At 41.7% G+C, this 25,714-nt stretch overlaps 1 protein-coding gene across 6 annotated transcripts in view; it reads right to left on the bottom strand.

Moving 5' to 3' along the window:
- USP6NL (USP6 N-terminal like) overlaps positions 1-22,593 on the bottom strand; it is a 122,452-nt gene extending 99,859 nt beyond the window's left edge. Inside the window, exons 1-3 of one of the 6 annotated variants that reach the window (XM_027639649.1) lie at positions 22,299-22,593; positions 19,334-19,472; positions 17,125-17,214 (exon numbers count right to left, since the gene is read on the bottom strand). In XM_027639649.1, coding sequence (XP_027495450.1) covers positions 17,125-17,128 — 4 coding nt within the window. In that variant the 5' untranslated portion in view covers positions 17,129-17,214; positions 19,334-19,472; positions 22,299-22,593. Of the gene's footprint in view, positions 1-17,124; positions 17,215-19,333; positions 19,473-21,845; positions 21,955-22,298 lie in introns of those variants that run through there. The other 5 variants (XM_027639650.1, XM_027639648.1, XM_027639646.1 and 2 more) reach the window with 5 other exon arrangements.
- Positions 22,594-25,714: the final 3,121 nt, after the last annotated feature.

The raw sequence follows: 25,714 nt of genomic DNA, 5'->3' as shown, positions 1-25,714 counted from the left end.
CCCAGAGAACTATTTCAGCAAAGCCATTGTGATTACTTCTGTCAGGTAATTTTAGGCAGACAGATTGCACTATGTGCCCCCCCAACATTTTTAATGCCATCTGGAAAATGTACAAAGGCCCTTCAGAAGTGCCTTTTGCCAAAACCTCTGCAGAGATAACAAAAAAAAAAAAAAAGTCATGAGGAATCATGTTTTATGTGATCACCTTAAATAACTGTCAGCCCTGAAGGGGCTCTGTGAACAATGTGGAAAACCAAATTCCTACACAGCACTGTGAGACCTAGCACACACACACAGAGATTGATTTAGGAAGCCAACTACATGTTCTGAAAACCATAACATTTAAACAAACCACAGGCCACATTCTCTGGCCTTTAGACCTTCTGTTCCCATTGCTTAAGTGTGAGATGGGGGGTGGGGGGACAAGAGGTCACCTCTTTCCATTCCCAGCTGCTCATCACAAGCATTTCAGATTTTATATTTGCTGGCATATTTATCCACATCCATGTCAGTCCCTTCAAACACAGAGCACGGGCACAACAAACCACTTCTGTTATGTCAGTCTCGTTTACAGCCTGCCCATAAATCCATCTCTGCCAGAAGTAAGAGCAACCCAAAGTCCTATTGTATTTGGTTTGGCAGAACAAAGACAAGTAAAATCATTCTCTCTGCCAAGCTGTCCAGTTTCTTCTTCCACTCTGCAAACATTCAAGTGTCCACCCAGTAGGAAGCTTGGAGACATACTGTGCAACTGCAACTTGTCCTTCCTGAAAAAGGATTCTTCACAGCAAAGAAACAGAACTCTCAACTTTCTGTGTGAAGAGTAATTTCTAAGTCCTGGATCTAAACTTAAATTCCAGGTTTAAGACAAATGACTCTATACACAGAGAGGCACGGAGAGGATTACTATGAACAGAACTTTCTAGAACAGCTATATAATTGCAGAACACTTAAATAAGATGTAGAATGCAGGGCTGTGCAGTAAAGTTTACCTGGAGGTCCTTTACTTAATAATCCAGTGCTCAAAACTGCTGCTGTAAAAACTGTTCCAGAATTATCTTGCCATGATGTGTTTGTTCTTTAGTTAGTTGGGCAATGGAACAACCTGTTCTCAAGTCAAAGACACAAACCTGAAGGAACAGCATTACTTGCAGCTGTATTACATTGCAAATTTCCTCTGAAAAACTGGCTTCTAGGTTTATGGATCACAGAACACAACTACCTTTACAGAACTGCTAAACTTTTGATGGTACTTATATAAACGTTATGGATAGGAGGAACAAGGAAAAAAAAAAAAAAGGAGTAAGGTTGAATAAAATCTTCAGTAACAACATCCACCTGGCCTTCCAAAGCAAGAGTGTACCTTGAAGGTCCCAGAACTCATCTTTAACTGAACTTGATTATCTCATTTCTACAGCAATGTCCTCAAGTGCTGGAACAAGGAGAGGGTGGCCACTGCAGTATCTATTCCCTTTTCTTCCAAACTATCCATTGTCCTGCTGGTAAAAAAGATGACTAACTGGAAAAGGACTCTTAGAAGATTTGCAGGTCCAGTGGACTGTGGTGAGAATACAAAACCAGTCCCTACTAAAGTTTGCAGAATAGCCACTGGAAAGGCTTCCATCCCTATGATCACAAGGATCTCTCCCTCCACCAGTGGCAGGGGGATTTTAAACAGCTGAAGCTGCTCTGAGCTTTTAAAAGAGAGACACACAAAGAACTTCAGGACTAGAAATCATTTTCACACACACCTGCCTTCCTCAACATGAAATCACCTCCAGAGCTGGTATGAACTCTCTTCTTTGCTGTGACAATTGGCACATAGAAAGAAACTGAAAAAAAACCCCAAAGCCTTAAAATTCATTTAGGAAAATGTAAAACACTTTACTAAATATTCTGTGTGAAACATAGAGAGAGTGGTGCAAGTCTGACACGGGCATATAAACAAATAACAAACAAATCACTCAAACTTGGAGGAATCACACAGCAAGCTTTGTGGCTGCTGTTTGTCTTTCCCCAAATCAATCTATACACCGAGACAATAACACTAAACCTGCTTTAGAACAGTGACAATACCATTATTGAGAAATAGTTAAATCATGTCATCTCATCTGTTACTCATGAATCACAACTTGGTTATAGTTCACTGTTATGTCTGAGTGATACTGAACCAACTGATACTTGCACACCATCTGTCACTACGAGTGCCACCTCTCAGACCACATCCTGACAAGACACCCGGTGGGCAGGGACAGACACACCCACGGGAAGTTCACAGCAGTGCTGACACAAACAAACAAGGTGAACCACAAAGAAACTGTGTCAGGGATTCAGTGTAACCATGTCAGTCGATTCTGGTTGAGGAGAAAAGCAGTGTTACATATGCAGCTCATAGAACAGATTGCTGCCAAGCATTTTTCATCTTGGACACCGAGCTTGCTCAGCAATATGTGCTCGAGGATGGTCTTGGATTTTGCTTTTCTTCCTTAACTTCAAAATTGCAGGGAATACAGAAATCATGCACGTTATCAACACAAGGAAATACATTGGTATGAGAAGGGGCAGTTAACCAGGATGGGATTTTATGGATCACTGTGATCTCTCCTAACCATAATAAAAAAATATGACCTGCATCCTGATTAGCCAGCTATCACAATTCAGAATAAAAATGCTTCCATTAACATAATTATAATTAATTGATCTTTGGAAGCAGTTCTTTTTTGTGAAATATATTGCCAGGAGGTAACATATTTACAGCACAAAAGATGCTGCAGAAGTATGGCTCAGTGAGTATTTGCCAAATGACACTTGGGGGTGGGGGAGATCAAAATTTGAGGAAGACTTAATATTTTCTCTTTCCCTCTCTTGTTCTCATTTGTAATGTTTATATATTCATGGCATTCTGTCTAGGCTATTAAAAAGCCATCAAGAACCCTCAGGGTATTCCCAGGCAGCATTGCAGCTTCCCAAAATGCTCCTGCTTGTGTGCCCTCCTTTACAGAAAGAAAGATGTACAAGCTACTAATAGAAAAAACCCCAACCCACTACTATGGCTTGAGGGCTTCCATTCATAGGAACAGCAGCCCTGCACACTCTGAGCTGAGATACAAAGTGACTGTCACCCTTCTTTTCCACCTCACATCAACATGAGCTGTCCGGAATTCAGATATTCCACACGCAGATTCCTCCTCACATCTCTGCAGAAACCTGGGCAGGTTTGGCTTCATCATCCTCCCTTGTGCTCCCCAGAGCCAGCACTGTGTCCTTTTCCCCACTTGCTGGACTCCAGACGTGGTTAGGAAGCTTACAGCCCTGACACTCCTGGGAACGGAGAGCCCAGAACAAAATGGCCGGGAAGGTCCTGACAGAGATCCAGGCCTGCTGTTCCCTGTTCTCATGGAAGGGGGATCAAACCCTAAATTCTCTAGGAAACAGAGAAATACACAAAACACTCATTCTGCTCCCTCGGATTCTGCAAGAGAGCAAAGTCCAAATCTTAATACAGATTTAGTTTCAAATCAAAATTACTCTGAGAAAAAAAGTTTTATACTACAAGTCCCAAAAAGAAATTAAACATTTATACATTTATAATTACAGCAAAAGATTTTCTCCAAGCAATATGCAGTATTTCCTGCATGTGCAGCATTTCAAATAGAACATGCAGTAATTTTACATCTCCTGCATTTGGGTCATGCCTGTAGTGCTGATCAACAGATTTATCTTCTAGTTAAAGGATATTATTAAATATTCTGTCAAACCCAAGCACACAGAAGCCACACTAGTCATTAAAATACTTTTTCTTTCTTTTTGCAATATTTAACAAAAATCAAACCTTAAATTCTCTAGGAAACAGATAAATACACAAAACACTCATTCTGCTCCCTCGGATTCTGCAAGAGAGCAAAGTCTGAGGTCAGAGACAGGAGAAGGGGATTTACAAGAGCAGGGGCTGTTTGCTCTCTGGACACTCCTTTCCAAGCTGTAAAGCCCAGATGGAGTTTTGGCAAGTCAAAGTCAGCAGGACCGTCCTTAACAGGGGCTGTAAAAACTCCAGTGCCACCAAGAGCCAGGGAAGCTGCTCCTAAGGACCCATTGGAATGTTTGCTCTAAGAGCAGCAGTTTCAGGAACCACACGTGGCACAACTGCTTCACCCTCCCTCCCATCTCAGCAAAGAGGCTCAGAAAACGAAGAAGATTTTTCTCATCAGGACCAACTATTTCATATGCAGGATAAAAGTTTTCAAGAATAGATTAAAGGATTAAGGAAACACAAGTAAGGCACATTAGCTGGGAGAAGATTATAATATGCTCTTCCTTCTGTTTGATACTTAAATAAAGAACATTTGCATAGTGTCTTCACAGTAAAAACTGCTTATTTCTTGCAAAAAAATAATAAATTCAGATAAAGTCTACCTGGCAGCTAAGTTCTGGCAATACCTTAACTAGCCACAGAAATATTTTGGTTGATAATACTCCTCTCTGACTTTTCCTGTCAGAACTGGTCTTCAAATTGTTATCTCAAAAGAATTAGGCACTGAGTTTTAAGACAGGCACTATATCATGATACAAATTATTACTAAAGCAGATATAAAATAGGTTATCTATTCCTTCTCACTAACATTTAAATTAATTTTCCAATCTATGAACTGAAGCCTACAGTTTTCATTAAGTTTTAAACAAGCTATTGTGGCTGGAAGAGGAGAACTGTATAGTTCCTGATCAATAACTAACCCCCCCCATAAATCTCTGAAACTTTAAATTCTTATCTTCATTATTTTCTACAGATCATTCTTTGAACCATGAAAAAAATACCCTAATGGTGTCAAGAATTCATAGGTGAAATTCTGGTAGCCTCTCCTATAAAAATATTTGCACTACTCATACAACTCCCTTTACTATTCAGGGCATTCATTTTTCACAAATGACTGCATTTGGCTCTGCATTTTGCAAAGTATCCAAAAAAATCAATGAATATCCTCCCAGTCTTCCCAATGGTCCTAACAGAGCCTGTAACTACTTAATCCAACAGAATGTGCTTCCACTTAGGAATATTTTTTCCTTCATTTCCAGCACGTTTGCTACCAGTTTCAAAGCATGAAAGTTTGGCTGCAGTTTCTAAAAGAATCTGATGTAGATATTTGAGCATCATTTAAAAGCCATCTTCCTGGGAGCAGAAAGCAGCGTGATCTAGAGGCTGGAGAAGAGAAAGCTATTTTTTTAGAGTCTGTTTTTCTTTATATTTTACACATACGAGAAAGCTGCTCATTAAATTCAGATGGAGAACTTCAGTAAATGGTCAACGAAATTAATTCTCCCTGTTCTGGGCAAAAATTTATGAACCCAAAATAAAAAAACAAATGCTGAAATCGGGGGAAAGGGAAGACAGAAAAACACACGGCCACATTCAGCAGACCACAGTGAAGGAAAATACACATTGCACAACACTCTTACTGTTACCCTTCTTACTCAATTCCCAGCAGGTTTCATCCCCTCAACTCTTGCTACAGCAATTTCTGCAAGTGGATCTAGATTCTAACAAGGCAGACAGGGAGTTTCCCTGAGAGCCACAAGGAAGCCAAGGGAACTGCCCCTGCAGATCACTTTTACCACCCTCCTGATAACACACGAATGGAGAGCAGTGGCAGAAGGCTGTGTTCAAATACATCTTGATGCACTCTTCTAAAAATAAAAAAATAAGCAAGCATGTATAAGATGTATCATTTATTTTTCTTCTTCTCAGTAAGTGTGGGGTTTTATACCTATCACCTCCATGAGCAAAACAAGGGCACTGCTTTGTCTTTGCTCATGTATTTTCTGTAAAACCATCAGATTTAGACACACAGGCGTGTCTAGAATACACAATTTAGCAACAGTTCAAAGGGTTCCAAAAGCTTTTAAAGATTTAACCTGTAGGGATTCACCAAAAGGAACAGTTCAGGCTACAGAACTCCTTAGATACAACTAAGGCACTTCATGCCTTTTGGGTCTGTGTGCTTAGGATTGTGTTAAGCAAGTTACAAAGAGGTTACAACAAAGAGCAACTGTAGAACTGCAGGTTCTTATTGTGGATCTTCAAACTAATTCCATTTCTTTCTCCTCTCCCTCATACCCCTCCCTTCAAAGGCCAAAAGGCCACTTGGTAAGGCACAGTAGCTGGTTAAAAAGCACCAACAAAGCAAATGGCATTTTCAAAAAAAATTGTATCCAGGAAGGCCATTTTAAACATTTGATAAAATTAGGTTTGTTGGTTTGTTTGTTTTTTTTAAACAGGAGGAAGAAAGAGGATGTCAGTACAAGATCCTCATCTCAGTGAGTGCACAAACCCCATAGAATTTCTCAGTCTTCTCATATGACAGTCCAAATCTTAATACAGATTTAGTTTCAAATCAAAATTACTCTGAGAAAAAAAGTTTTATACTACAAGTCCCAAAAAGAAATTAAACATTTATACATTTATAATTACAGCAAAAGATTTTCTCCAAGCAATATGCAGTATTTCCTGCATGTGCAGCATTTCAAATAGAACATGCAGCAATTTTACATCTCCTGGATTTGGGTCATGCCTGTAGTGCTGATCAACAGATTTATCTTCTAGTTTAAGTATATTATTAAATATTCTGTCAAACCCAAGCACACAGAAGCCACACTAGTCATTAAAATACTTTTTCTTTCTTTTTGCAATATTTAACAAAAATCAAAACTATTGCTATCTTACATGTGTTAATTCTGAAGTAAAAGTAAATTCATTAGTTTAATCAAGGAAAGACTGATAAAAGTGAATGTGTGTTCAACTCAGAGAAGGAAGAAAAATAAAAACTTTGCCTGCAATTTAAACCCTTACTTGGCTTCTTTTTGAAGAGGATATGAATGAGACTAATAATCTTGTACCTCCCTGAGGCAAAGAAAAGCTAGAAAATTCTATGCATTGCTGTTTGTTAGCATGATTAAATCCTTCACTGCATGTAACATTTCTATGCTGATATTTAATCCAAGTAATAAAATGCAGCTGTACACAGCCACCAGGAAGATCATCAAACCTCATTAGTCCACTGCAAACACACTACTTTTATTAAGCCCATGTATTTGCAGGCGTAGTTTGTGCAGCAGACAGTACACGGGGTGGCTTTCTGTGCTGCAGGAAAAAGTGAAACTTTTAAAAGAAGTTTTTGAGTACTTTGTAACAGGGCAATCTAACACTAAAGTGGCATCTATTCCCACAAACCCAGCCCACCTTAGTCATGAAAAGCTGTTACAAAGAGACACGTGGGAGGGAAGAATTGCAAAAGTAGCTGAAGGAAATGCAGGTCACCCAGCTGAGCAGAGATCCACCCCCCTGTACAAGGAAGTGTCCCTGGGTCTGTTTGCTCACTGCACCTGGGTTCTAATGGGAGACACTGTTCACTGTCAGACTTCTGCCTCCTGCTCTCCTTGGACATCCACTCAGCAAATGCAGTCTGTTAAAGCAGATTTTAACTAATGTATATTAAAAATCCAAGCTTAGCACTTGGATATGACCACCATGTTAACTGTGACTACTTAAGGTCAATGCCAGAGTTATATTTGAGACGTTTCCTGCTTTAGGGGCTGGCTGTGGCTACCTTATGGTTCTCTGTTTTGCCTCTGCTCTTAAAAATGATTTAGTAACAAAAATTATTTAGTAACAAGCACGTCCCTCTCGCTTCATATCCAACCCTGTTTCCCATAAAACATATACAGGCCTCCACTACTGAAAAGAGTTCTTGTATTCCCTCATCAATGAAAAAATGGTGGGAATACCCAGGCATCTTAGACTTCTTTAGAGAGCTTCACTTGAAGACAATCACCCTGTCCCAAAGGAGAACATCTTACCTACCTGTTACCTGAGCAAAGACAGAGCAATCCTAGACTCCTAATGACACAATGCCAGTTTTGGCAGAGGGAAGATTGCAGCTCTCCCTGCTCTCTCTGTAGCTGTAGGGAGTTCAAAATCATGCCAACTTTCAGCCAACAGTTGCCCGTGGTCCAGACAAGAAGGCACTGAATGGCATCACTCCACAAAATGTCACAGTCAGGGACTGCAACCCACTGTTTGAACTCCCACTGGAGCTGCCCCAATGCTACAGGAACAGAAAGAAGTGCCATCATCACCCATCTGCAGGGGATTTACCCTTGATCAGTTCAGTGTCACTGCACAACACAGGTAACTGGGCCTTGCTACATCATCCTGGAGGTCCTCTGATTGTACACCATTAAACAACAACACAAATGGAGCTAGTTCTCCAAAATTAATGTTCCACTTAGTGACTGATGCATTAGAAAAAAGAGGGGAAAAAACCCAACATTCAGGAACCTTACAGTGAGTTTCACCTAAGTATTATTTCTTTTAGTTTGTTTTAATGCACGGGAAATAAATAAATATTAAAATATCACTCTAAGTGACTCATTAGCCTTTGCTCTAAAAAGAAAACTTTCCTACCACATACTTAAAAGTAAAATCTACAAATATTTTTGTCACTGCTTCTGGCATAGAAAAAGAGTGTGGGGAGAGGGGGGAGGAAGTGGGGAGGAAATAAAAACCAAAGCTGACACTTTGCAGTTTGTACCTCACTTTTTCACAGCCAACTATAGACCTAATTTTGTCTCTCCTGCTCTCCAAGACCAACCCTGACATCCTTCAATCATCCTGCAGGAATATGCTGTAACCAGGGGGGAGAGGAAGCTAAAAGCTTGTCTAGTTTGTGCAGCCAGCTATAAAATAATTGGAACTGGAACTGTTGTGAGGCTCCCAAGACAAGCAGGGGCTGTGGAGCAGGCTGAGCACAGGCAGGGCTGCAGCTCAGCACCACTCCAGGAACCAAGAGCTGCAGCACCAAGGGTCACCTCCAACAGCACCTTTAGGAGGGGCAGGCAATTTGGAGTTTGGGTTTAGAGTGTTTTGGACAACTCAGGTACAGCAGCAGCACAAAATAAAACTTGTCATATAATGCTGTACAAAGTACTACAAACAAAAAAAAAAGGAAAAAAAGAGAAGGGAAAAGCTTTTTATTGAATGCAACAGAATATTCTGGTGAGAGACTTATTTCCCTATGCCTCTAAAACTTCTGGCAATTCTGTCTCCTGCTCAAAGGAGCTCTGAGTGAGCCTTTCAGCATCTACCACAGAATTAGGCAGGTTTTCAAAGAGCTTTTCAAGGGTAAAACAGAAAGCCTGCATTCAGGAATCCTCTCCTATGGCAAACCAAAGTGCTTTTTTCAAACAAAGTGCCCTTTTACGTTAGAGATCTGTTAGATTAATGACTGCACTGCCCAAAAGCACTGGAGATTGCACAGTGTGTTGGTGAGCTTTCCATTCCAGAGACCAGTACATTCCACAGAATAAAACAGGGGAAAAGGAAGATGGAGAAAAAAAAAAAAGAAACACAACACACCAGGTTCCCAAACCAGCCTGGGAGTCCTACACAGCTTTGTGCTTGCTTCAGAAATTTCCAGCAGGACAGGTCCAGGTTTACCAACAGCCTTGAAAAAATTCCAGTGCCAGTCTCCCACACAATTTTGGGAATTAAAAGACCTTAATTATAGGGGGGGTCTTTTGCAATGAGAGATTAAACAAACCTTATAATCGGATGATTGATAGGATATCATCTGAGAGCAGCTACTTGGTTAACAAAAACATCTGCAACCATCCTTTAAACACTTAGAGGACAACAGGTTGGATAGTTTGAGTAAAGGAAAGATCTTAAAATTAAACAAGTATGGAGCCAGTAATCTGGTTGACATTACTTGCATAACCCCACTTCTGGCAACAAGCCCAAATATTTTCTGCCTGTGCTACAAATCAAAGAAGTTGTTTCCTATCAGAAGCTGGACAAAGAATGTCAGAGTAGTTTTCCTTGAAACACGATCAATTTAGCTTAAAATAACCACAAATCTCGTAAATCAGGTGTTTTGTTTCTTGAATGTGAACATGAATAACATAACAAAATGAGGCTGCAGCTCAGTTATTTTTCTTGTCTGTGATGAACTTACTCCAGTGAGCAGCAACAGCTTCACTTTTCCTACACAGTGGAGCACGTTATCCAATTATTCACAGGGAAAGGGAGAATCAACATGACTCACAAGAGGCAAGGAAAGTCCTCTGAACATCTCACTTAACACTGCTGTTGGGAAAGTTCTTCTGCAGTCCATTTCTAATCCTTCATCCCACTCGTTTGCCTTGTGAATTCTCTGATTCCACAGTAAATAAAACTGTTTATTATCCACCACCAGGAAGCTCAGAACTGCAGCCTCTGGAACGTCCTCCCTGCAGCCACCAAAACATCCTTCTGTGTCTACAGAGCGGGGTGCCCACCCAAACATCTACACCTACAACTGTGGCTTTTCATCTCTGTTTTAGTTGGGAATTTCTGCATCCTTCCTCCTTTGGAATGTACTTGAGTGCCACCCTCAACTTATCACAGGGTGAATAGGATCCCAGAAATATGAATTGCTTCCATAGTGCTGGATACTTGATCCTCACTCCAGAGAACAAGGTTACACTGTTCTGCTGCTGCAGGAGCACCAAAGACCCTCCATAAAGGCATCATTGTGCAATGTTTTATAAAAAGGAGCACAGAGAGAGGCCCAAAGACTAAGATTTAACTAAAAAACCCTGTAAGGGGAGAATATTATCATGCCAAAGGCAGGTACTCCTGCATATGCCATAATAATTCATCCCTCCTTACTGGCAATCAATCAAAACACTGAGAGGCAGAGAAATTTTAAAAGATGGTTCTCCCCCTCTACACATAAACTCATAAATAAAAGAACTGTCATGTATTTTATGTAAGTATATAATTTATAATATAAAGGGAAAATTACATAAAATGTTTATAACAAATGAAATATGTAATGAATGATCAAATTATATATAAATTACTATCATAACCATATTTCTATTATCCTTGCTGTTTTGGACACACACAGTGTCATAAAGTAAATAATTTGGAAATAATCCAACCTTAATTTTCATTGCAAACATGACAGAATAAATGTGAAGTGCAAGTGTCTAGAAAGGACACACTCAGGGAGTAGTAAGGGTGTATACAGAAAGACTGGTCCTCCAATAGCATTAATGATGGCAATTTTCCTGCCACAGCTCTCCTGTCAGCTCAGAATTAACAGTAGTTTCCTGCCAGTGCCAACATCTTGGTTTACAAACAGAAATTACATTGCTTTAAAAGTAGGTGTCATGTTGCTCTGATTTATTTAGAGAAGCCCCATCAACCTGACCATCAATTTAAACCCACGGGGAAAAAGCCCAACTAAAAGAAGATCTGAAGTTCCCTTTGTGGAAAAATAAATTAAAAAATAAATGTATCACCTTTTTTAAAAATCTTCAATAAATGTATGTGAAACACATGCAAAGGGTTTTAAAAATTTAGCTTTACTATACATTCATTTAAATGAAACACTAAATATTCCACTTGTTAGCAAAGCCTAATAAAAAGCGACACCACTGAACTTGCACCTACCACATGCAAGCACAGTTTCTGGATGTGAGAAATACATTTTTGGTAGCTGCAACCTCCTGCAAGGAAGTGGCTTCACTTCAGTCTTTGGAGATTGAGGACTTACTTTGGCCAGGTAAAAAAGTGACAGAACAAAATTGAAAACCTGTTTATCTGCCTCTTTGATCTAAAAATAAATTCTAAGTGCAAGGGAAGTCACAACTTATCAGTCCTGAATATCCTAAAAAGTGACCAAAAATAAAGGAAGGATTATGAAAAACAAACTAATCTAAAATCTGTTTGAATACAGACAAATTTCAAAAAGCTTTCATCTGGGTTCTGATACATTTAAAGTGCTGTACTTTCAGCAAAAACAATAAAACCACAAGGTCTGAGAAGGTGCATCATTAGGTCAGTTGAATAAATAAGAAACCCAACATAATAAAATGGCAATATTAAAACAGCAGGTGAGTTTCTACCAACATGCCTTCATTTCCTCACTGGGATGCATCAGTTCTGTGCAAAGCACTTGGGTTTATATTTTATTGCTACTCATGCACCCTGTGTATTTACAGGAGCAGTTTAATTACAGCACTGGTGAGAAACTGGGTCATGGAAGATCTGATTAGCCCTCTGGAGATGCCTCTCCTTGCTCAGGACAGAGGAAGCCCAAGATTACCACATTCCTAAACAACTTAAGCTACAGTTCCATGCACACTCCAAGCAAGGGGAAAGCAGCAGCTACCACAGCCTCACCCACAGATCACTGATCCCCAGCCCTGCAAGTTCTCCTGCCACGAGGTCCAGGAGCCAAAGAACTCAGCACACATTTATTTTTCATGCTCTGACCTCCCACTACAAAAGAAGTTACTGCACTACCACTCCTGGTCCAAGTGCTCACGTGCCACTACAGTCACATACAGTGGGAAATCCCTCTGACAGCTTCAAGAAAAAAAATAGTGGAACCACTAAATAAATACTGATGTTGTCAAGGAAACAATTTTTAGGGGGTCACTAATAGACAGTAGTTTACTATTTAAGAATTTTGTGGGCTTCCCCCTGTTTCACACAGCTGAGTTGCAGGGGGGTTACTAGTATTTAACTCTTCAAAATTTCTTTAAACACATCCCAAGTTTTCAAAGCAACCTTTTTCAAATCTGCATTATGGCTCTTTATCCCCTGTGTCCTACAAATCTTTATCATTCAGAGCTTCAGTTTTTCATAAGGAATTACTATTTCAAATTTCAGTAAAAATAACCCAGGAGACCTCATAACTTCTTCCCTATTTCTTAAATCTCAGTATTTACAAAGATTAGAAGATAATTGTGCTGTGAAATCAGAACAACAATTGTGAAACCACTTCACAAACTGCAGCTTCGAACTTGCATTTTATGAATGGGCTTTCAGGGTTCATGGTCCAAAAATAAAAACTTCAAATGTAACATAATAATCTGACATCCTTTAGCTATTCATTGTTATACTTCATTGTAAGAGCATTTTAGTTTACTCCTAAGCTCTCCTCCCCCATCATGCAGTTTTCTGTGTGAATCAGAACTTAGACTTTTTCCTTTCTTTCAATCTCAGCTCACAGCAAAGAACTGATGATATAAAGCCTCTTAAACCAAATCAATCAGCTTTAAAATTATTTTCAGCACCTTACCCACAATACACAAAATGCACAGCCACCTACACTTTGGGTAAACCACAAAAAAAAAAAGTCTAATTCCCAGTATTTATTTTATTAACAGTTTGAGTTGGTCCTTAATTCACTATGAATTCATTCTGGTTTACCCAGGAGGGGAGATCAGGGGCGAGGGGGAAAAATTGAGGCAGATTTAACCAAACAGACTTTCCTTAGCACAGAAAGCTTCACAGAAGCCCAGAACAGACTTTTCTCAGTTGCAAATATAAGAACAATAATGCATGCAATGGTCTGGGTAGGGAGGAACCTTAAAGATGATCTTGTTCCAACCCCCTGCCGTGGGCAGGGACACCTTCCACCAGGTCAGGCTGCTCCAAGCCCCATCCAACCTGGCCTTTACCTACTGCATCTTTATCTGTGAGGGCTGATCTTAATATTTGTTTTGATTCCCAAGTTTATTGCTCACGAACAGGAAAGCTGACAGCCAGAACTATTTGTTTACACACAATACAAGAACACAAAACGACAGGAAAAAATTTTTTTATTTATTTTTTTTTTTTAGAAATCCCCAAAGTTTAAGGTTCGTCTGTGAACACAAACTAGAAAGCCAGTTGTAATGAGAGGTCAAGAAAAATAACCAACCATCAAACAGAGGCAGCCTTTAATCACACCATTGTGGCCTTGATTTGAACTGCTGAAGCAAAAAGTTCCCCCTGTGATTACCAGGCCACACTGACCATTTCCAAAAAGCAAGATTTCACTGCACAGCATCTCTTCAAACACACCAAACGTGCTCCTACCCTCAGCCACTCCCAAAGAAAACCTGAAGAGACGATACTGAGGCACCAAGAACAGCAGGTGAACTTTGCAGCTGTGAACAGTGTTAAGTTTTTAGGGTGTGGGAAACAAAACTAGAAGCAGAAAGACAAAGTCAGGAAAGAAGTATTCTGTATTATAAGTTGGCACTATACATTCAAGGGGGTAAAAAAAAAATCAAAGATTGTTAGCAGCTTGCTGCAATAGAGGGTACTAACATGTGGGTCAATTGTTTGCAAACAGAGTTCACTGCAGCAGCTCAAAAAAGTTCACTGCATTGACCTTTCTTCAAAGGAGAAAAGCACAGGAAAACTCCCAAACATAAAGAGCAGAGCTAATAGTAAGAATTCATCATGACAGTACACGTTTTTTAGCTGCTAAACGTCAATATCTGGAGAAAATGTGGAAGATTAAACCAACTCTCTCTGAGGTGGGACATTCTAGGCAGGCTCTATCCAGCCAGGATCTCCTTGACAAGTTATGTTTAAATACAAAACAAATCAAAATCAATCTCACCGAGCTACACTTTATACTTGTACCCATCCTTCAAGCACGTGACCTCACTGTGCTATGGGGCACATCATGGAAAAGTGTAATTTCACAGATCTGTCTTACCCTTATTTATGAAAACAGACATTGATAAATCCACAGAAATAAAAGCCTGAACAGGGACTGCCTCAGTTTCATCTGATTCTTTGTATTGCCCACCAACAAAAACCTACCATGAATGGTAAACTTTGCAATCCTGTCCATGCTCTTCCCTGATAATAGGGAAGATCCAGTACAACAGCATCCAAAGCATTTACCCACACACCTGGTAACTATTAAAAGTTATGTAACAAGAGTAAGTTTGTTCACTTTGAAAAAAAATTTGCTTAAAAAATAAGCATCTGTGTGCTTCTTAAATAGCAAGATAATACAGATTTAATTCTACAAATTATTTCAATAAAATATAAGCTTTATGTAACAAACTGCTAAAACAACAAATATGATAAGGTAAAAATTTCTTTAGCTGATTAATACAGTTGGCAAACAAACAAAAAAAAAATAGATATGAACTACCTGTGAATAAATTTAGGGCAGATATTAGAAAAGTGATTTAATCATTTTAGGACTAAGAGTGTAGAACAGCCCTTCACAAAGAGCAATGTAAGTATATATTGCATCAAGGGTGTCTCAAGAAAATAACAAGTAGGATTTGATAATGTAGCCTGCATTCTGAAGTTTTACTGACCTTCTTAAGGCTGACATTCCCTCATTTTGGATAATTTTTGGGTTGAATCACACTAAGTGATGCACATGTTAAGAATACTGGAGACTCCCACCATTATTAACACATCCAGCTATTACAGGTGCCCACAGATTTTGTGAATGAGCTCACATGTACAGAGGTATGCACATAAATACATCTTCATAGGATGATACACATCTTAGTGACTGAGATATTTAGGACAGAGGAGACTAAAAATAAGGACTGTCCTTATAGTTCCAGTTACTCTCAAGTAAACCATAAACTAAGAAACCCAACATGAGCTGGACATAAAACATTTCACCTTCTTTAAACCATATTTTCAAACAAGTGGCCCTTTCCATCGTGCCCTTGGAGGCCATCACTTAGCAGGGCCTGAAGCATCCACTCTGCCACAACAGTGTGGTGTCCTGCAGAACATTACTACTGACCACCACCAAAAGTACTGCCAAAGTGCTGTCTGGCATTTGAATGGGGGTCTTCATTCTTCCCAACAAACAGCTGAACCCTCCAGTCTGGAATCAGCCCAAAATGTGCCCAAGCCAGTGGTGTTTTGCTCAAGCCAGGGCAGTTTGTGCTGTCCCCAGACCAACACCAGCCCAGCAGCACCTTGGCCAGTCCCACAACACAGCAGCTGTGATTCAGTTATTTGTCATGTCTGGGGCTGCACACGAGGCAATGACAGCACATGAGGAGCTCTAGAGAACAAATGAGGATTAACAGAGCAGCGTTGGACAAATCAGGATATTCCAGTACCTGAATAACTGCCTGGAAAATTGTCACCCACACAACACAGCAAATGCTTGAAACATCAGAGAGCAAACAAGTGTGAACAGCAACATAAGAGAGAAATCTATATATAAATACTAAAATAGTTCTACCTCCACCAGCAAGAACTCTAGAGTTCAGCAGTTCTTTCAGTCCTTTGGTGTAATTTTTCCTCTGCTGCATTTAGTGAGCGTTTCCTTCATCGTTCCTTTTTTTTTTTTCCCTTCCAGATGTCACCAACAATCATTTTTCATTTAGTTTGACAAGAAATTCAACCAACAATTTTCTTTACTCACTTCCTCCCAGAAACTCGAATGGTCTTATTTTCCTAACACAGGATATAATTGTCCTGTGAACGAGATGCTCATTCTTCAGCACGTTCAGTACAGTTGGTTTGGAACTGAGCTGCATTATAAACACAGTTCCTGGGCACAGGAAGTTTTCTCCCCATTTCTGCACAAGGTAAGGCCAGGGAACGTGGCTGCCAACAATTACATCAAGTCTCACATCCACAAAACTTACAAGGGACTTTTAAACACTCAGAAGAGGAGTTCACTAAAAAGAGATCACCTTACCCATCAGATACAACCTAAAACAAAACTTATAGTGTCTTCCATCTGTTTGTTTGGTTTTTTTTCCACCAAAACAGACATATTAGGTCACAGTTTTCTATGGCTCAGATCTTTCCAATACATGCCAAAATTCCTTTGGGATCACACCTCTGTACTGGAATTTGAGAAACATATTTATTTTTTTCTACAAAATGAAGTCCTTTCATTTTATGTTGGATTTTTACCAGTTATTTTAATTCACTAGGCAGTCACAAATTTTGGAGTTCTCAGCAAACCCAAGGCATTTCCCCCTCAGAGTTACATGTTTTATTTATACTGAAAAAAACAAACATCAGCTTGTTACAGAACCAAACTTCTTGAAAATGAGACCAGACTACCAACACAGGAGTCTCACAGAGCACACAGTGATCAAAAATTTGCATATTAAGAATTGCATCTGCCAAGGCTCAGTTTTATTTGGTTAGTTTGAAGGACTGAAGAGACAAAACTCAATATGAATATTTTTGAGGAATAACCACTTCCCAAAACCTACTACAGAAGTTACAGTGCTTCTAAACTACAAAATAAGGGGTTTTTTTTTTTTTCTTTAAGAAAAAAAAAAAAATCTACTCACTCATGACTGGAAACTTCTTTGTATATAATCCAAGACAGGTCTTGAAGCAAGGTATCTTGTTGGAGAAGGTTTCTCAGAGGTATACATGTCCTGATGGTGGGAAGAAAATAAAAAGACAAATCAGTTTTTCAGCTTTAAGTCACTAGGATATATGTTTACATATACACTGTCTTTCCTACTATCTTTTCATCCTGAACACAAAGATGTGTTTGTTATGACTGAAGAGCTTAACTGCTTATGGACATATTTTGCAGTTTATCAACTGAAAACCTGTACCTTCTAACAATCACATTCTAAACTTGTGAGCATGTGCTAAAAAAAGGTGCCATAAAATATATTGTTTGTTATCTTTTGGGAGCAGTTAAGAAGTTAAAAGTGCAAGACCACAATATGGATACAATAACTGAAAATTCCAAAGCAGTGCTTCCCTTCAGCAACCTCAGCCAGCAAGATGCTGCATAAAAACACTCTTTAAAACACAAGAGCTGCAATTAAGTTTACTAAATAAGCACAGGTTGGTATTAGCACCAAACACTTCCTCCTCAGAAACAAAACCTGGAAAAGTTACCATTTCTAGCAACTGCAAAGCACCAGATCAGTCAATTCCTAATGGGAATGAAAAGCAGGTACCCAAACAGGGCAGATATGGATTCACTGACAACACACCCAGCCCTCCCCAAAGCCAAATACAGAGGCTTAATCTCCAACAACGACAGCACAGCCAGTACATTTTGAAAAATTTATTATATAATCTCCATCCTGCTGCTAAAAGCAAGTTGATACAAGTCTGATAGAACAGCTAAATGAAAGTAACTTCACCTCACAGCTGAAATGAAAAGAAAAAAAACCATATCTACTAAGCTATGTAGAATTCTTCTCTAATACCTGCACAAATAGAGAGTATCTGTAAATTAGGGAATATTATGTGATTTATTTCCTCTTTTTAGAACTTGCTGAACCTGACCACCTGGGCTAATTCAGCCAGATATCTTGTGCTGACTCAGATTGCAAGTCTCAACTCTCCTGATCTCTTCATGCTTTTACAAAAAGCAACATAAAATGCAAAAAGACAAAATATGTGATCTAATTTTCCTAAATTATGTCTTCACATAATATTTAGATTTACAGCACGTGGCAAAGTAGTGGAGGAACTACCCCAGGACTGAATTCACGTCACGAGAAGGTTCCTCTATCAATTGCTAAAACCAGTTTTCTAAAAACCATAAAAATAAAATTAAAAAACACCAAAACCACCCACTCACCATCAAAAAAAAAAAAAATCCAACTGCCAAAAGGTAGCCTTTGGTAATAGTGCAAACTGAAAATTAGAACCCATTCCTTTTGCACTGAAAAAGGAACAGAGGGAAGAGGCTCAATAGGGGAAGAAAATGGCTGAAGAAATCCATATGCAAACATTGTAAACAAGCAGAGAGGAACACAAAGCCAGGAGAAGCTGCAATCACTGAAGAACAGTCTGAACTGCAAGCCCTGTCAGTGCTGTATGAATGGCTGCTAAATTCAATATTTAAGCACACACAGCCCAATAAAAAATGAAGTGTCTGTTAAAACATAATGTTAGAACTGCAGCCTTGTCAGCTTCCTCTTGATTACTGGTGTCAAAATTATCAAATAAAACTTCCATGATGTTTAATTATTTACTGCACCAACAACAGCTTTTATGTTAAGAACATCAAATACATCAAGCAGACAGCCCTCAACTCAGGCCCAAAGCACTTTTTACCAGAGCCCCACACAACCTTTGGGCCCAAATTCTGCTTGACTCTTAGGCAGAACCAGATGAAAAACCAGACTCTCCTACTCAGTTTTCCAAAGGTACAGTCTCACCTCAGTTTTGCAAATATGAACTAACAATATTCTGCTCCGAGACATCGCGTTAGGCGACACTTCATTGTGTGTATGCACAGGAAAAGGCTGTTCATTAGGAAAAAACAAAACAGCAGCTCTGAAAACCACTTAAGGCTAATAATAGCATAATTATGCAGCACATCTCTTACAAAAACCTAGTCACGTAACACTGAGGAAATGAGATGAGAACGTAGCAGTGATGTGCTGCCTATAAACGTGTCATGGCCATGAAAAGTGAGTGTTCCAGCGCTCCACAGCAACCTGAACTCCGGCTTCCAGCTATAAAGTGTTACTCCCACAGTGCCTTCAGTGTCTAAATATTTTGTTTAGCTGTTCCCAGTACCTGTTTACCAGCCACTGCAGACTTCTGGTTAATTCAGGTAGTGTTATTTCAAAGAAAAACCCCTGTGTGCTTTATACCATTTCCCTTGATCATTTCGCTGACAGGTATTTTCTTGGACTACTGGGAAGTGCTTAAGTCACTAAAAAAAAAGGAAAAAAAAAAAAGGAAATTTTCATCTTTTCTCTATAATTTTGAGTATAGCAATAGCAAGCAGCACTGGAAAGTCAGGAAAAGTCAACACTGCCAAATATCAGAATGTCCCTGCTTTATATTGCATTGCAAAATCAACACTTTTCCTAAGGAGTGTGGGAGAAACTAAACTGTTTTCACTCTGCTCTCTCAGCCAACAACCTGGGTTATTCCAGTGCATGGAGGGTTTTCTCCTGCACAGAAACACAACCAACCACTACAGAGCAGAGGAAGACAGACCATGACTTGTTGAGCGTCTTGCTGAAAGACAAATCTCGGGAAAACTTCTAATTCAAAGTAGTGCCTGACACCCTCTGTGCTTTCCCTTGCAATCAACAAGGCCATAAAAGAAAAAAATAAAAAAAACCACCCACACATAACTTTGATCCTTGTCCTTTCCTGAAGAGCAAAGCCTTGTGTTTCCTCTACTGACACACATCTACCAGCCCTCGGGGGGATTCACCTGAAGTAGCTGTGAAACTATCGGCATTTTAACCGAGATTTGAAAGGAACACCAGAACTGAGGGAAGCTCTTTGCCACTTCAAATTCACCCACACTAATAAGACATTCGATGACCTGTTTCCACCCCCAGTGCCAGGTCTCCTTTTTTACCCAATACTCTGTCTCAGGACAATTAGCATGAGCCAGATTGCAAGCAAATTACAGCATATTCTATGCACTATGACTCGACCCAGAGGAAAGATTTCCCTTTAAATTGGCAATTAAAGATTCAGGTCCAGCCAGTGTGTATGTTATTGTAGTATCTGTTTAACTTAGATGCTAAGGAGTTAACATCAAGAATTTACATCCCCAGTTCCCAAGAACCAGAAGACACAGACAAAATAGCCTAAAGAGAGCCTGCCCTGCACAAATCAGTATTTTACTGTCATTTACTTTTTTCTTTAAACTAAATGTTATGGCCCCTCACAGAAAACAAATACGGAGATTTCAGAAGCACATGTTTTAGAGATGTACAGATAGCTGGCTGGCAGAACATTAAGTCTGAAATTGCTGGTTTCTGTGCTGTATAATCAGAGGGCAAAAGAACAGCTGGTTAAAAGGCAGCTCTACTAAATACTCATTTTACACTGCATCCAAGTTGAGTTAACTTCAGAGTTCTAATCAGTGACAACAAAAGTTTAAAAAGAGCAAAACTAAGTCACTTCAGAGCACGGCTGTTAAAAAGAACACAATAAAAATCCCCAACACAGCACCAAGACTCCGAGCATCCCAGCTCCGAAAAATACCCAAAGCCAGCGCGAAGGCACAATTGACAACAAAGTGAGACTGCTACTGTTTCAGAACCTACACAGAATCATTGACTGGCCACAAACGAGGAAGCACATGGAAGTACAAATGAAACAAGTCCAACGACACACCCTCCTTTGTTCGTGGCAGGAATATTTACACTACAAAGCGTTGAGGCAAATCGCCTTTAGTTTCAGGCACTGCTCATTGGCCGCTGCGTTTAATACACACACGTCTGGCAGAGCTGGAGTTTCGACTGTCACACAGCAGCTCTAGATTGCAGGGTAGGCAGTAAGCCAGAAAACCATAGAAAACAATTATTTAATGGAATTATTCTAATTGAACTGATCCTCCACAAGATACATTCGTTGTGAACAGGGCAGATGTGGGATTTTTCACTCCACTGTAATTCAGTGAAAGCTGAAAACCAGCTCCCCTCACAGCCAGCTCTCAGTGCAGCTGCCTCCTCCAAGCAGCAAATGGCACAAAGAAAGTTATTCTCGAGCATATGAGGGCGAACAACTGGTACAGGAGTTCGGAGAGAGCGACTTTTTAAGTCACCACTTGACTCTCATTCAGCTGGTAGTTCAATGGCTTCGGTGGTTTCCTACAAGCAGCCATCCACGCCACAGAAGGAACACAAAACATCGGAGAACTGGCTCTTTTGCTGGGAGAGGGACACGGACCCCCCGGGCTCGGCACAGCCAGGGGAAGCCCACAGGACTCTGGACTCCTCTGTCCCAGCCCAGCGCGGCCAGCCTGGCACTTTCCACCACATACCCGAAGTATTACAAAGAACAGAAGAGGGAGCAGGTACAGGGAGAGCGGCGGTGCCAGAAAGTCAGATTAAAACAAGGGCTCAGCCATCCAAATCCTCCCTGCTCCCGACCGGGGCGGCACTGCCGCCTCCCACCTGGGCAGAAAAGGGGGTTCCTCGAGGGGGCCTCCAGTGCCCGACCCACAGCCGTGACCCCCCGAACACCCCCCCAGGCCCCTCAGCCCCAGCCCCACTCTGGCTGTGGCCCCTCACTCTCCTGAGGAAAGCGCCCCCCTCACCGCCGCCACAACTCATACCAGCCTTACACTGGGACCCAGGGACATCTCCACAGGGCTTCCCCCGGGCTCCCTCAGCACACCCGGCTCAGCCGCGTCCCGGCCCCTCACAGCCCCTCGCACGCTGCCCCCTCCCCAACAGACACAGCAGGGAACCTCCAAAGACACACACACCCCCCTCCGCCGGGAGTGGAACAGTCCGGAGTACACCGGTACCCTGCGGGAGCCGGCTCCCGCCTCTTCCACCTCTCCGGCCCCGCGGGGGGTGCGCGCCCCCGCCCCCGGGGGAGGATGGTACCGCCCGCCTCCCCTCAGCCCGCAGGAACCCGCCCGTTTCAATGGAGGGTCCGGCGCGACATCTCCACACACACGCGGCCCCCCACCCCCCACCCCGCGCCCCGGCAATGGATGGGTCCAGCCGGCCAACCCCGGTGGCCGCACAATGGCCGGAGCAAAGTCCCGGCTCGCTCCTACCTTTTCTCGGCTTCCTCCTCTCCCCGGGGCCTCCCTCCCTCCCTCCGCCGCCTTCCCCAGCGGCGCGTCCCTGCTCGCTGCCCCGGGACCGGCGGCCTCCGACCAGGAAGTGCCCCGGTGTGACACCGCCGCTATGGAAACCTCCCCGCCCCCGCCCCTCCCACAGGGCTGACCCGCCGCCGCCATCTTGGGCTGGGGACGAGGCGTCCGCCCGGAGCCCCTCCGGGAGAGCCGGGGCAGAGCGGGAAAGGGCGTCGTGTGGGGGAAAAAAGGGGGAAAACACAAAGCAAGTCTTGTGGCCTTCAGATATATCGTGGCTGTGCTGCGTGAGCTACCAAGACCCCCATCATGGAAACCCATTCTCCTGTGTCCAGGTCTGGGCTGCTCCGTACAAGAAAGACAAGGAGCTGCTGGAGAGGGTCCAGCGGAGGCCACAGAGGTGATGAGGGGTCTAGAGCATCTCTCTTTTGAGGAGACACTGAAGGAGTTGGGCCTGTTTAGAGAACACTGAGAGGGGATCTCATTAATATGCATAAATATCTCCAAGGCAGGTGCCAGGAGGATGGTGCCAGACTCATTTCAGTGGTGCCCAGTGACAGGGCAAGGAGCAATGGCCATAAACTAAAACACAAAAAGTTCCACCTCAACATGAGGAAGAATTTCTTTCTGTGGAGGGTGGCAGAGCACTGGAACAGGCTGCCCAGGGAGGTTGTGGAATCTCCCTCTCTGGAGACATTCCACACTCACCTGGGTGTGTTCCTGTCTCGCCTGCTCCAGGTGACCCTGCCTTGGCAGGGGGCTTGGACTGATGATCTCCAGAGGTCCCTTCCAACCCCAGCGATTCTGTGGTTGTGTGTTTTGGCTTTCTCTGGCAAAGCACCAGCATTGTATATGGGAGGGTTGAAGCACAGCTCCATGGCTGAATTCAGGCTTGTGTGTGACAAGGACTACCACAGGATTGCCAGAGAGATTGTGGAGTCTCCTGCACTGGCGATATTCAAGAACCACAGGGACACAATCCTGTGCTGTGTGCTCTGGGATGGCCCTGCTTGAGCAGGGAGGTTGGAGCAGATGACCCACTGTGGTCCTTTCCAACCTGACCCATTCCGTGGTTCTGTGGGATGGGCTGTATTGCTCATTCCAGCTCTCCTGGCATCCTGCTCCCATCACAAGAGCTTTGATCCCAGCCCTGCCTCTTCCTTAAGCAAGTGCTCCCACTCCCTGTGTGCAAATTCCTGGTGCATTTACATCCCTGTGCTTTGCATGGGGCAGTGGAGCCGGTCACAACAAAACTGGAAGGGAGAAAGCACAGCAATGCAACTAACATTTTGACATCTCAAATGCCACAGCAGTGTCGTGACCAGAAGGGTTTAAATGTTGGTTTGAAAACAAAACTGTTGTGGTTAAGAGGGAATTTGGAGTGGCAATAAAATAGGGTGTTACATTCAGAGCAGAATTAAAATAAACAGTGCCTAAAATGTAGTACCAAAAGTTGTCCAGTAACGATAGAAAAACAGAGCAATGTCCCGTAAATAAATGTTTTGAGTGTTTTAAACAATCCTGTGTTTGAGCCACAATTATATTTAAGCAGTTTCTGTTCAAATACTAACCAAGGAATTTAGCATAATCTACAAAATATAAACACTTTAAAATAAGCAATTCCAGACAACTTGTACTATGAGTTGTGGGGTTCTCGACTTCCAATATTAATTTTTATTAAATCTTGTAATCCTAGGACATTTCATGACAATTTGTAAAACACACTACTCCATTACTCCAGGGTAGATTAGATGAGTCAAATAATTATTGACTGGTTAGCCAAAGATCAGTAAATCTCCACAGATATTTCCATTTTTAATAGGCTTTCTGTCCTCATAGTTCTATGTTATTTTAGACGAAAAAGAGCTTGAATAGTGTTACTTCTGGAAAAACTGGAAGTATCACCCCGGTACACGTAATCCCCATGCCAGCACATCTCACTGCCTCCAGGAATGTGGGAAATCTACATGCTGTGCATGAGCGTGGCTGCATTTGACACCCATTTCATGTAGGAGGAAAAGGCCAAAGGCAGTGAGACAGAGCAGCCCAGATTGCTTTTGTCCAAATTTCCTCTCCTTGTGCAGAGAAATTGTAACAGAAACCAGAAACGTATTGCTTTGCAATATATTTCAGAAAATAATTGTCATTAACTAACCTGTCAGTATCCCATCAATCCCAAGAGGGATACTGTGGTCAGACCTGGCTTATTCCAATTTCAAGACTTAATTGTGTTTTTAACAATTTTAGAAGGTGTTGGGATATAAAAATATTACTTAGCTTTCTGCCAGCTAGGGATTTGTTTCCTCCCAAAATGGCTAATGAGTTAAGATGAATGTCTTCCACAGGGAGCTCCCTGCTTCATCAGAACCATCTCATTTCTATTTCATGCATTCTCAAACTGTAGATCATCGGTTTTGTTTCCCCATATGCTCTTTGTTTCCTGTTGCACTACTATAACTGGGATGTGGAACAGTTCTGAAATCACAGCTTTCCAAGCGGCTGACAGTGGGATCATACTTGTTTTATCACTACTCCCACATACAAATCCTGCAATATCATTTCCAGCAACACTTTGTTTTTTATCACAGTTCTTAGTCTGAGAAAGTGTATCCAGTCACTGTTACTTATAACGCTTAAAGGTCCATGTGGCATCCCAAGAACATAAAGAGATGCTGCCTGTGCCTGTGCTCTTTGCCAGGAGCGTGCTTTGGGAAGCAGGGAAACCTCACGTGGTTCTCCATGTTGTATCTACACTGTTGTATCTACACTGTCCTTAAACTGGTCCTGTGTGCAGCTTGCCAGCTGACCCCACACTGACGGGCTTCACGAGACTCCCAGGGTGCCAGTTTATCTTCCATGTCACGTGGGCAGGGTGAGCAGCATGGGATACACAGTGGAGAAGTTCCCTGGGTCCAGTCCATCTCTACTTGGAAAACCTGCAGCTTGCTCACCAAGTGTTAACTTCAGTTGGAAAGATGTAAGAGACATTTAGAATCACATTTACAACCTTTCTGTAAAATTCCTTTCTGAACCGGGAGTATCTGCTAATGTCAGGAACGTTCAGGGGTTACCTCAAGAGATGACCTTGAAGTTCAGATGTTGCAGCCACCTTCAGCTGGGTCTGGAGCCACAGAAGTGAAGATACTGAACCTGGTGCAAACTAACACCTCATTGCACTGAGCCTGCATTGGGATGCACCACAGGGGTACAGGGAGACAGCTTTGTGCAGGCAGCAACTCAGTCAAACTTTAAGTCCCCACCAAAACCAATGGCCAAAACTAATTAACCACAATGGTAATCACAGCAGCACTCCAGTGACATTTGACAGGTTCAGTGTAGCAGCCAGGGATGTTGTCACCGCACGGACAACAGTGATG

The sequence above is a fragment of the Corapipo altera genome, unplaced genomic scaffold, assembly GCF_003945725.1.
Source record: "Corapipo altera isolate COAL_440 unplaced genomic scaffold, ASM394572v1 1b, whole genome shotgun sequence".
Lineage (NCBI taxonomy): Eukaryota > Metazoa > Chordata > Aves > Passeriformes > Pipridae > Corapipo > Corapipo altera.
This window is presented reverse-complemented; position numbering and strand designations above follow the sequence as displayed.